The sequence below is a fragment of the Otolemur garnettii genome, unplaced genomic scaffold, assembly GCF_000181295.1.
Source record: "Otolemur garnettii isolate 467f Iridium unplaced genomic scaffold, OtoGar3 scaffold00002, whole genome shotgun sequence".
Lineage (NCBI taxonomy): Eukaryota > Metazoa > Chordata > Mammalia > Primates > Galagidae > Otolemur > Otolemur garnettii.
The window spans coordinates 5,706,835-5,719,148 of NW_003852397.1; the positions used below are offsets into that span (position 1 = coordinate 5,706,835).

Genomic DNA, 12,314 nt, shown 5'->3' on the forward strand with positions numbered 1-12,314 from the left:
TACAAATTACCCTGAGAGTGCCCTATGCTCCAGTAGATGCCAGCCGCCCACCCCTCATCATAATAATAAGCTTTGCACAGCAACTCCGCAATTTATGAAATACTCTTTACATGCTTGATATTCTTTTAAAAAATTATTTTAGATACCAATCTTGAGTTAGGAATCATTCCTCCCATTTTACGGATCAAAAAACTCAAGGAAGACAATTAGTCTAAAGCTATACAGCTACAGATGATGGAAACTGGACTCAAATTCAGGTCCTCCAATGCCAAGTTCCACACCTGTTAACTGCACAAGTCACCACTTTGCTGCACACCCAGCAAACAGTTAATTAGACTTGATGGCACGGAATCCATTCAAGTGAGGCTAGAGGGGGCTGTGTTACTCCTGGGATGATATAGAAACCAAGGGCAAGATGCAACCTCTCTCTGGGAGTGCAGAAGAAAAATCGTGAGTTCATATTTGCATGAAGGTCAAAAACAGGCAAAACCCAACACAACATCTCCTAATGGCATATCCATTTGGGATAAAACTACAAAGAAAAGCAAGGCATTGAATAATGTGCAGCTCAGGGTGGTGGTTCCTCTGCGGGCCACCGGGGAGGTCTGCATCATGCTTCAAGGGTGCAGGCCACATACTGTTTCTCAGGCCGAGTGGGGGTCCCTAGGCTTGTAGGAATCCTCAAAACAGATGTATAAGGACAACATGTTTGTGTACGAGCCTGCAACAAAGAGATGGCTGAACCGCTGCCTAAGAAATGCTAAGGTACTTGGAAGAGAAGAAGGGGAGAGAGGAGGAAGAAGGAAAAGAAGGCCAGAGGCTGGAAAACCAGGCAAGAAACATGGTGTCGAGGGAAGGAAAATAGGGCCTGGTGATTCTAGAGCAGGCTGGATAATGCCATTTAAATCCCAGCTTCAGGAGCTGGGTAGGTGAGGTCTACATAACCTCTCTAGGTTTCAATTTTCTCAGCTGTGAAAGAGGAACAAAAATAGGTCCATCCTAAGCCTGTTAGAAGAATTAAGTGATATAAAATATGTACCACGCAGTGCGGTGCTGGCCGTCTAATTCCCAGCCTGCCTTTCCTTTCTTACCACCCTGCTCCCTGCCTCCCTCCTTCCTCCAACACAGCTCAGACTAATGTCAGCCCATCAGCACAACTGCTCTTCTTCCTGTTGAGTGATTTATAAGTAACTCTGGCCCCCTGGGAGTGGCCTGAAAAGGGGGGCTGCTGCCCTGGCGGGGGTGACAGGCCTCCGTGGTCAGAGCGCAGTGGTCTAAATAGAGCAGGTCATGCTCAGAGCCTCCTTGGGGGGAATCGCTGCACTACAGGTACTTTCTTCTAATGCTGCAGGAGTTTTCAGCCCCGGCCAGGATGCTTGCTGTCAGCTGATGGAAAAGTCTTCCTCAATTTATGGTTCGTACCCCATCCTTCTGAAGTGCTGGTTATGTTCAAAACTCTGCCAGAAGAGGTGGGTATTTTTAAAAATGTGTACCAGAATGCAAACTGGCTTTTCTCTTTTTTGTTTCATAGTTAAACCCATTAGTTGGAGAGAACATCTTTGTTCTTTTTAGAGATATCTGATAACTGAGATCTTTTCGTGGCTCCTAACACATTTGCTTGCTTTAGTATAAGCCCTCTTGGGCTTCCTTATTTTGTGATTTCTATTCCTCCCTGGTCACTAATGAACATTAATTTAGGCTTCAGACATTCCTTACTCATCCTCAATTTCCTCCCAAACTCTTCAAAAAATTCCACCCTGATGGATGGAAGCTAGCCAGAGTTTGAGGTCACACCAGCAACTCAACAGGTTGCTGTTTTTTGAGGGGTTGTTCTCCCTATCTAGCTTACTGATAGTGGGTAAGACTGGGAATCATTTTTTAAAAAGTGGATATAGAAATACATAAAATACTTAAATATTTGCTAAGTAAGTCAAATGTGAAGTTGAAAATGGCATTTGGGGCATATTCTGAGTTTCCTTCCTTAGTGAAAACCTGTTTAGCAACCTAGGTTTCTCCCCGTCTTTCATTGAAGAACTTTCAGATTTTGAAAAAGCAAGCCTAAAAATAGTGCAGGTCTTCATTTTTCACTTTTTCTTCACTTGAACAGGGATATTTAAGAGCCAGAGTTTGGCTTTTAGTTACGTGTTGGTTTAAACTACGTTGATAAACACGTACACTTTGCTTACAGGTATGCGCCCAGGAGGTGTTGTCTAACTACCTGCTATGAATTTGTTTGTGCTTCTGGTAATTCATTGACAGTCATTATGTCAGTTCATTATGATGCGTTCATGGCCATGAATGACTTTAAACAAAGGCACACATTGCTTTAACCCCCTACATGAATCACCTTGTCCAAAGGCATGTAACTCCTGTTCGTAAATAGATTTACTGTTCTCTTTTTAAGATATTATCCTGAGTCTGCTGGGAAAGTGTTTACCAAAATATCCTTATTTAAAGATATTGTCCTTGACCTAAAGAGTATTCATATATTTTTAGATGCCTCTTCATAACATCCTAAAACTTATTTTCTTATACCGATTTTCCTCACAGGCAGCTTTTAGAGCCTTAACGCTAACTCTACAGCTGGTAGCTCCTCTCCACGACATCGTGGCTTACCTTTTCAGTTTTGCTAAACTTGGCAATTTTCCAGCATGTTTCGAATTTCCTCTAAGTCCCAACCCTTTGAGAAGTGACTGGGGCGGAACGGAGGGCATTGGTAAGTGATTAAAATCACCTTCAACATTTAGCTGAAATTCTATGAAGCTCTTAATACTCGGAGAGACAGAAGTACCAGATTTTCTCATAAATGACAGTGATAGGAAGGGCGAAGGAAAAGTCTCATCACTGCTGTCTCCAAACTGTTGACCCGATTGAGTCCACATTTATAGGCCACACCACAAAGCACACCAAGGCAGGAGGTGGGAGGCCCGGGTTTACCCTGCCTCTGCCACGTGGTTACTGGGGGTGGGGCACTCTACTCTCTGGGTCTCTATTTGTCCACCTGTAAAATGGGGTGATACTACCCATCTTGTAGAGATGTTCTGTGGATCTAAATATACATGTATATAAAACTTCTAGAAGGATAGATAAGCCCCCATTAAATATTACATTTTTTCTCATTCCCTTTCCCTTCCTGGCCTTCATGAACCCATGTGACAAGCTCAGAGCCAAGTACTTGGTGTTAAGAAGCTTGGAGACAGCTCTAGTTAGCTACAATGACCTAATAGTTCTGTCGTAAGAATGATGAAGCTACAACGACAACAGCTTTATACTCCTGGTGCTAATCCATGAACTCTGACTCAGCACCAAGGTCTAAGGTAAACACATGAGATAAATTAAAGACACTGAAAAGTTTAGTAAGCTATGTTTATCAGAAGCAGAGACATTGATCTTATTTTAATAATGTGACTCCCATCCCAATAATGTCACTAGCCTTATAAATATGAACCAATTAATAGCAAAATCTCATAGCATAGTAGCCAGGGCTTTCAAAGAATGGGAAGAACCTAAGAAATTAGTTCACACACTTGTTGAAACCCAGTGGTCTTAAAACAGGTGTGATACAATCTGTACCTTTTCCCCTCAGGCTGATGGGCTCATAAAGGAAATACATTTGTAGGACACCCTGGAGTCTCTGGCAGGTGGATTTCTGTTGTGCTAAGGAACACGGAAGGGCTGGGTGAACATTCAGGTGGGGGACAAAGGGAGGGCAGGTGGTGATCTGGGAGAAAGGTAGGTGCCTGTGTCTGAGCAGCGGTGTCGTGGAAAGGGGAAGGCCAGAGTGCTACCCCAGCAGAAGGCACAGAACCATTGCAGACTAATGAGCTCTCAGCATGACTAGCAAGTCTTCGAGACAAGCACCTAGAGATCGGTGCCACTCCAAAGCACTCTTAGATTTTCTTTTACTGATTTGGGGACTCTTATAAATGAGGTGTACTCAGAAAATAAGCTAAGACACTCTTACGGGAGCTGCTGGGTGTCAGGTGTGGGACAAGGCTGTAAGTGAGGCACAGGCAAAAGGAAAGAGGCCAAGAAAAGGGCCCTCCTGCCCTGGAGATGGGAGGCAGGTGTTATATGGAGTTAAAAGGAAGCAGAGAGAGCCAGAACTATGGGTATTTTTGTTTGTTTGATTTTTGTTTTGAGACTGAGTCTCACTGTGTAGCCTTGGGTGGAGTGCCGTGGCATCACAACTCACAGCAATCTCAAATTCCTGGGCTCCAGTGATTCTCTTGCCTCAGCCTCCCAAGTAGCTGGGACTACAGGCATCCATGACAACAGCCAGCTAATTTTTCTACTTTAGTAGAGATGAGGGTCTTACTCTTGCTCAGGGGGTCTTGAACTCCTGAGCTCAAGTGACCCACTTGCCGCAGCTTCCCAAAGTGCTTAGATTACAGGTGTGAGCCACTGTGCCCGGCCCAGAGCCCTGTTTCTAAGCAAGGTCACCCCAAAGGAAGTCCTACAGCAGCTAAGAGTAAAGAGTGCCCTGGGCAGAGCCTGACGTGGGGACAGTTGCGCAGATGGGGGGAGGAATGGACTTGGATTAGCGGAGACATGGGAAGGACAATCCTGGGAAGACAAGGAAAGAACGCTGATGAAGGCAGCAGGCAGGCCGGCTGCGCAGCGCCAGTCCAAAGAAGTGGACCCTCCCATCCCCCAGTGGGAAATGAGGCCCAAGCGTTGAGGAAATTGTTTTCTTGTTATTTATGTGCCCCCAACCTGCAAACCATTGAGGTATATGAGGCTCAGGCTTTCCAAAGTGTGCATTTAGAGATGCACGCCTTGTCACAGTGTGTTCCAGGGAGAAGGTGCAAGGTTTTGCATGCTCTGTTTCGCTGAAAATAAAGGGCAAACTGAAAGAAAAAATAACAAAACCTCACTCGAACATAATCATCTTTTTAAAAAGACTAGACCACATATTTTCTGGGGTCGTTCCCAGGAGAGGCAAAGAGAACACAGGTGAAAGATGAAATCAAAGTCTGTACCTTTAAGCCATTACAGAACTATTTAGAGTTAGATAAAATTACTTTTGTGGACATATATGCTTTAAAATATTTTTTAAAAGGGAAACAGAGTTTCAGTTTCTGGTCCTCCCACTTGATTGAAGAAAATAGCTCTTAGATACCGCAGACTAGCTCTAAGGACACAGGGAAGGTCTCTCCTTCCCAGAAGCCAGTGACTTCCTTCGGAGTCAGGGGGAAGCAGAGGATGTCATCAGAGTGTGGGAGTTGACACTGTGATTTCCTTTGTAAAGGATTAGGAGGCCAATAAAGCCCCAATACTAGACACTCAACTTAAGGTGTGAGGAATGTTCAAAGCAAACTAGGAACAAAATGTGCTGGCTCTGAGTCTTCACATGGAGATGGGGCCACTGTGATCTCTTTCCGCCTCTCTCTGTCCTTGTCCCTTTCTCTCCTTATCTCTCTCTCGTCCCAAACAAAATCCTCCTAGGGAAGGACATAAGAAAGTCTCCTTTCCTGATGTTCCTCAGCACAGGGTCCCCTCCCAACCTTACTCCATCACTGCCCGGTGATCACCTGCCCCATCCTCACAGCCAGGCCACCAAGCACTGAGACCACACGAAGAAAGAAAAGCCAGAATGAGGATCTGAAAGTCAGTGAAATAATAAAGGGAGGGTAGTTCCACCTCCACGTCTGCATTTTAGTGATAGTGCTTACGTAGGAACTAGTTTCCTAACTATTTTGCTGGGAAGTGATCACATGCCAAAGTATATAAACAAAACTATGTAAAGAAAGGAAATGATGAAAAGAGGAAAAATTACCTATGATCTAACCACTCCAGGAAGCGAAATATTTTTATTTACCTTTACTTTCTTCTAGCCCTTGTCCAAATATAATTTATATTTGACAGAGCTTTAATCACAGGGTGTATGAAATTTTATAATCTCCTTTTTTCCATTGTCATTGAAAGGATTGTGAACATTCCCCCCTGGTTGCTGCTTAGCCTGACAGCGTATATTCCTTGTAGCCCAGACGCACCTGGCCTGCACAGATGAGACTTACTGACCGCCCCGCCTCCCTTCCACCCCCACAAAAGTGCTTGCATCATCTGCTGTGCTGTGATTCCTCTTCTGGTGACTCTTCTTGTCAGCCCAAGGGGACCATTAGATGTAGAGGAGCCATAAAAAGTTTGATGATTAGACTTAATCATCTGGGGTTGGAAAAAAGAATAAAAAACATTTTTCTATTGCATGTAAAATCTCACATGGTTGTGAAATCTGGACTGCTCGTCTCTTCCTGAGCCAGGAATACATTGCAAGTCTTAGCTGCTGTTCTCAGCCCTGGGCCTGCCCTCCCAAGCTCCTAGGACAGCTTTCCCCACTCCTGCAATCCTCTGCTCCCCTAGCCAGCTGATGCTGGAGGAGGCCCAGGACCAAGCTATGGAGGGTTAGGGGGCTGCTTGCAGCCAGAGCAGTTGTCAGGAGAGCATCTCCAGAAACGCTGTCCCATCTCACTCCTGCCTTAAGCTATGTATCAAGACATTAATAATAACTTCCACAGTCCTCTTCCCACAACAGGGATGTCCTCTCAGGGTAGAAAACTATCACTGTCCTCACAGGGGTAACGAGCATTTCAGACGAGCTGACGGCCTGGTAGCCCTGTGAGTGTGGCCCAGGCATGCTCCCTAAGGGTTCATCATTTTCTGTTGTGCTCTCCTGTGCTGACTTCCTCCTTCTCTGTGCCAGGAGCAAGCTGGGACAGCCATCTGACCCAGGCCACATTCCACGACCCAGCACTGAGTACCCCAAAAGGCCCCTAAGATAAATTTTCACCTAAAATGAATGTAAACCTATTTATACACAGGCCAATTCTTAAGGTAAGGGTCTAAGGAATAAGCCAACTAGTGATTCCCCACACCTCCTCTCAAATTGACTAGAATCTCTGAGGAGATGTATACATATTACACATATTTATAAACATAAGTGTACACGTGTGTGTTTTACTCCCTTTGGACGGTCTTGAGTCTTCTTTAATTCATGAGCCAGGGACAGGGAGGGCTGATTTGAAAAGCGTGGCAACAAGAAATGAGTTCTAATTTATAATCGACACTAACTTCAAGTCTCTAATGGGTATCCCGAGGACTATGTGATTTCTCTTTTTTGGTCTATTCTGAGGTCACAGCCTTATACATCTTAAAACTTTTCTTTCAACAGCATGATCTTATTGTGCTGAAAAGCAAAGGAAATTTTTATCTTCCTGAGGGAGGAAGGAAGGAGAGATAAATTAGACCTTGGGTTCTAGTGCCTAAGGCTTTGCTGGCCTTGCAAAACATATAATTAGTATACCCACAAAGGAAAGGAAGTCTGTTTAGGTGACAAGCTGGCTCTGGAGGTGACTTGATGTTTTACTGGGTTAGCTATGATAACCTGGGTTTCACACTGTCTTACTGAAATGTTGTCCATCTTCTAGCCTGTGAACTTCAAGAACTACAGAAAATGATTGACAGCCTCGATAACCCCCAGGACCCTGCCCAGGTGGCCCAGACACTCCTCCTCCGGAGGGAGGTGATGTTTCTGCAGTTCGATGCTGCAGTGAGGCATCTCATCCGGTAAGGGCTGGAGCAGTAATCCTGCCTATTAATTCTGCCAAGCAGGTATTTGCTGAGTGACCATCCAGGGAGGCCACTCTTGGCAAGATTAGATAATGAGCTTAAAATAGTCAGGGGCACAGCCAGATCCAGAACACAGCGGCTGCCTAACATGTGCTGCTGCCAAGGCTGTCTGTGTAGAATATGTTCTTGTTGGACCATAACCTTCTTGCTTTTATTAAATGTAATTTCAAAACTGTGTCCATAACAAGTGATGCTTTCAATGTTCAGTTTTTATTGGGAGTAATATTTTTACACTACTCAAGATTATTATTTCTAAGGGTTTTGTTTATTTTTTTCAACCTTTATTTACTTTTCAGAAAGATCAAATTTTCTTTCTTTCTTTCTTTTTTTTTTTTTTTTTGAGACAGAGTCTCACTGTGTCGCCCTGGGTAGAGTGCTGTGGCTTCAGCTCACAGCAACCTCAAACTCCTGGGCTTAAGTGATTCTCTTGCCTCAGCCTCCCAAGTAGCTGTGACTACAGGTGCCTGCTACAATGCCTGTCTATTTTTTGGTTGTAGTTTTCATTGTTGTTTGGCAGGCTCGGGCTGGATTCGAACCTGCCAACTCTGGAGTATATGGCTGGCATCCTAGCTGCTGAGCTACAGGCACCGAGCCAGAAAGACAAAATTTTCATTGCACTTCTAAAGCTTATAGAATTGGCTTCCAATTTATTTATTTGTAAATAAATCTATCTACCTCTGGCCTTGAAGATACTATTATATTTAGTACTCCAGATATAAAAAGAGTGTTTTACAGGTCTTTGGGTAATTAATCATGACTCTGATAGGAAAATTAGCTTGAATTAAAATTCATGTTTCCAGTATAAATAAGTTTTGTATGGGGTGTGTGTGTGGGGGGGTGTCTCTGCTTATTCTTTGTCAAAATTAGGGTTTGTTTGTTAATTCCCAGTGTGAGTATTCTTAGGATGAGAGGCCCCAGGAGGCTGCCCTCTTACCTCTGGGTTACAATTGCCTCCCACTGTTAGCACCTGCACCCTTGGAGAATGGAAATTTGGGAATCTACCAAACTGTGTTTTTCTCCTTCTTCACTGCGCTGTCTTTATTCTGATCATCAGGGACTCTGGGATTTAGACTGTCAATTCAGCCGAACAAAAAATCCAGCTAATTGGTTTTCTTTTTATTGACAAATAGCTTCCTGAGCTGTAGCTTAATCAAGCAGGTAAGAGTAAAGCCTCTGACTAATTGTCAGGATGGTCAGTTGTTGGCCCTCTGGGCTCTGGAAGCCCCAGGGTCAGAATGTGTAAGAAACTTAACACACTGGTGAAGAAGCAGGAATGTGTACCAGAGGTCCTTTTTGGAATCTTACTCAGGGCCCAGTTTGCTTTCCCCTGGAGCTGCTTTGCCAGGGTTCCCTTTGTCCTTCTGGAGCATGAGAAGTAGGATGGAGACCCGGAACCCTGGAGAGAGGGCTTGTGTGTGTTCTCACTGCCATGGACTAGCTTGGAAGAGCCTGAGAGCGCAGGAGAGGGCCCTGGTTTCCCCTGCAGGTACTGAGGGTTTAGTGCCTGAGGAAGAGAGAGGACTAGTTCCTGTGTTGGTAAAGGTCTCAGTTCTCCGTGGGGCTAGAGGACCTGGCTTCCCTTGTCCTCTAGAGGGGCACAGAGGGGCGGACTCGCCCCCTTTCCTGTGAGTCCCCACATGGCTGATTCTTCTTTTCGACAGCCTTTAAAAGGTGACAACATTTTTCTTTCTGGCCCTCTAGCCAGTTGATGTACCCTGCAGTTTTTTTTCAAGGATGGGCTTTGATAGAGGGCCCTAATAATCAACGTCATAAAACGTCGTATACAGGGTACTTTATCCCATTGTCTTGTTTCTTGAGAAATAGGTCCAATTAGCGAATTGTATTATGGTCTCTACTCCAGTCTTTTTTTTTTTTTTTCGACATTTCAGGAAATACTGGGGTACTTCCAAAGGTAATAGAATTAACCGGGGCAGGCTGTATTGCAGTAAAATATCATTTTACTGTTTCTGGTAACAGGTGGTTCCTAAAGAGTTTTTAACGCAAGCTTTCTAAGGGGCCCTCTGCCGGTATGGAAAGCGGGTTCCCCATAATTTAGGGTCCTTGTGTAGAATTTGATTTCACCTTCCAAGAGGCTTCTGTTGGGGGGTGTAGTGACAGAGATTCCCTCAGTTTTAACCCACAGAATATTCTTAGTTCTTTCTGCTTGCAACCACACCTTGGCCACCCCAGAGTGGAGGTCCTGGGGCTGGGGAGGGGTCGCCCTTTTCTTGTTGATGCTCCATCGGGGTGGCCGCCCAGGACATCGTGCTGAGGAAGCTGTGGAGTAGAAAGGGATGAGCTGAGGCAGTGGGAAGGCTGGTGGATTAATTGAATGGGGGGTGCACACTTGGTCTCTGTCCTTTCATGGCCCCCTCACACCGCCCTTCTCATCAACCCCTTGGTGGCCTGACAGTGATTTCTGTAAGACTGAAGCCCAGTATCTCAGGGGCCACCACAGAACAGAGGGAGGGGAGTCCAGACTTCACATGCACTTAGGTCACAAACCAAAACACTTAGTCTTGCAGCTGTCCCTGACAAGGATCCAAACGTAAAGACGATTGTCCTCGATGTCTTTATGTTGGAGGCTCCCCTTATTAAGATGACCTGAAGGGAAGTTCCCTCTTCTGACAACCCTGGATCCCATAACCTAGATTCTACCCCAGACAACCCAGAGTCCAAACGATCCGACTCAAGCTACTCTTTTACTCAGTCCACGGATCCCACTACCACTTACCACCTCGAAGGGGCCACTTCCGCTCCTTTGGGGAGGTCCTATGGCCCAGTGGACTGGACGCCAGTGGGGGTGTCCCAGCTCCCTCTCCAACCACCGCCAACAACTTAGACAGTTAGGCTGGGTCAGGCTTCCACAGCCTACTGCTTCCTCACTGGGAGTGTAAGAGGGGAGTCAGACCAGGTCCCGGGGCACCAGATGTGTTGCCCCAAAGATCAGGGTTTGTTTGCCTGGTGAGTAACAACTCTATGAGAATGTGGGTCTTGATCATTAGGAGTTTTTATTACTTGTAGCAAGTTAAGGAGAGCACCTCGTGTATTTTCTAAAGCTGTGTCTCTCACAGGGAAAGTGGTGTGGGGTTTTTATGGGACAATAGAGAAAGAAAAAGGCATGTCCCATCCCTTGTAGGGGAGGGCTCTGGTTGTGTGCGTGTGGTTGGTTTGTCATGGTAGCAAATAGGTCGCATGCTATAGTAATGAAGCTAGAGTTTTTCCCAGGGGTGGAGGCTTTAGCTTGGCAATGAGGAAGTTTGACTTGAGTTGACCTCTAAGCTGCCAGAGTCTGCCAGGTGCTGGTTGTAGCCAGCTGGGTAGCCACAGACTTCAGACCAAAAGGCTGTAAAACAGGATGACTGGTCAAGTTGCTTAAATTTTTATTGTCCCTGGAGTAGGGACTCTTTTTACTTACAGTAGGAGAAAAGGTGAAGCTGAAAGATAAATGTCATCTCTTTGAATCATTTTACTTAGTACTGAACCTACAAACGGGAGAAAGTCCTTAATAATCGGAAGAGATAGGAAGCTTGGGACGGTTCCCGCCCTGCCCAGAGCTCACAAAGACTGAGCAAATATGACTTTTTACCCCCAAGAACTTTTCACCTATTTAAGCTGAAAGCTTCTCCAGAGTTGGAAAAGAAGGAGCTGAACTCTTACCTGGAATGCCAGCAGCATGCTTCCACAGATGGGGGTGCGGGTAGGGCCGGAGGAAGGACATGGCTCAAGGGCAACAGGGCCATAGCCCTGTGGAGTCACCTAAAATCTGGCTCCGCTTCTCTGTGGTCTAGGTTAGCTGAGATTGCTGGTTAGGCACGTTTCTAGGTATAAAACATTTTCACTCTGCCCCTGTGGACGTGACTTCTGCCATCTTAGGCAAAGGCCTTATGGAACCCAGTAGCTGTCCTCTGAGGGGTTGGAGTCACACTGTCTAGGGCCTATCATTCCTCTCTGGGCATGCACACCAACCTGCAGGAGTTATTTATTAGCCAATTCAAGAAATGCCTGAGGATGAAACTTATCTTTAACGCTAGCTGAATCATTTGCCCTGAAGGAGAATGCTTGGCTGGTGCAGTGCTTCTGGCCAATCTCATCTACTTAAGTCAGGAGGTGGCAAACTCTTGCCAGAGGTCCCTGCCTGCTTTTGTATGGCCTTTGGGTGAAGGATGGTCTTTACATTATGGTTGGAAAACCATCAATAAAATAATAGTATTTTGTGACACATGAAAATTATATGGAGTTCATATTTCAGTGTCTACAAATGAAGTTTTATTGGAACACGGTCACGCCCGTGCATTTATGGCTCGTCTCTGCCTTTGCACTAACAACTGCAAAGCTGAACAGTTGCAATAGAAGCTGTAGGGTCGGCTCAGCGCCCTTAGCATAGTGTTTACGGTGCCAGCCACATACACCAAGGGTGGCGAGTTTGAAACCGACCTGGGCCAGCTGAACAACAATGACAACTGCAACAACACAAAAAATAGCCTGGCATTGTGGAAGGCACCTGTAGTCCCAGCTATTCAGGAGGCTGAGCCAAAAGAATTGCTTAAGCCTAAGAGTTTGAGGTTGCTGTGAGCTGTGATGCTGGCCCTCTACCAAAGGTGACATAGTGATACTCTGTCTCAAAAAAAAAAAAAAAGAAGAAGCTATAGGGTCAAAACCAAGAACACTTGCTATCTGGCCCT

General features: G+C 45.4%; 1 protein-coding gene across 1 annotated transcript in view; it reads left to right on the top strand.

The window, feature by feature from the left end:
- Nucleotides 1–1,329: 1,329 nt before the first annotated feature.
- LOC100949608 (coiled-coil domain-containing protein 162-like) overlaps nt 1,330–12,314 on the top strand; it is an 18,511-nt gene continuing 7,526 nt past the window's right edge. Inside the window, exons 1-3 of the mRNA XM_003781583.2 lie at nt 1,330–1,469; nt 2,551–2,716; nt 7,428–7,566. Coding sequence (XP_003781631.1) covers nt 1,446–1,469; nt 2,551–2,716; nt 7,428–7,566 — 329 coding nt within the window. The 5' untranslated portion in view covers nt 1,330–1,445. The remainder of the gene's footprint in view (nt 1,470–2,550; nt 2,717–7,427; nt 7,567–12,314) is intronic.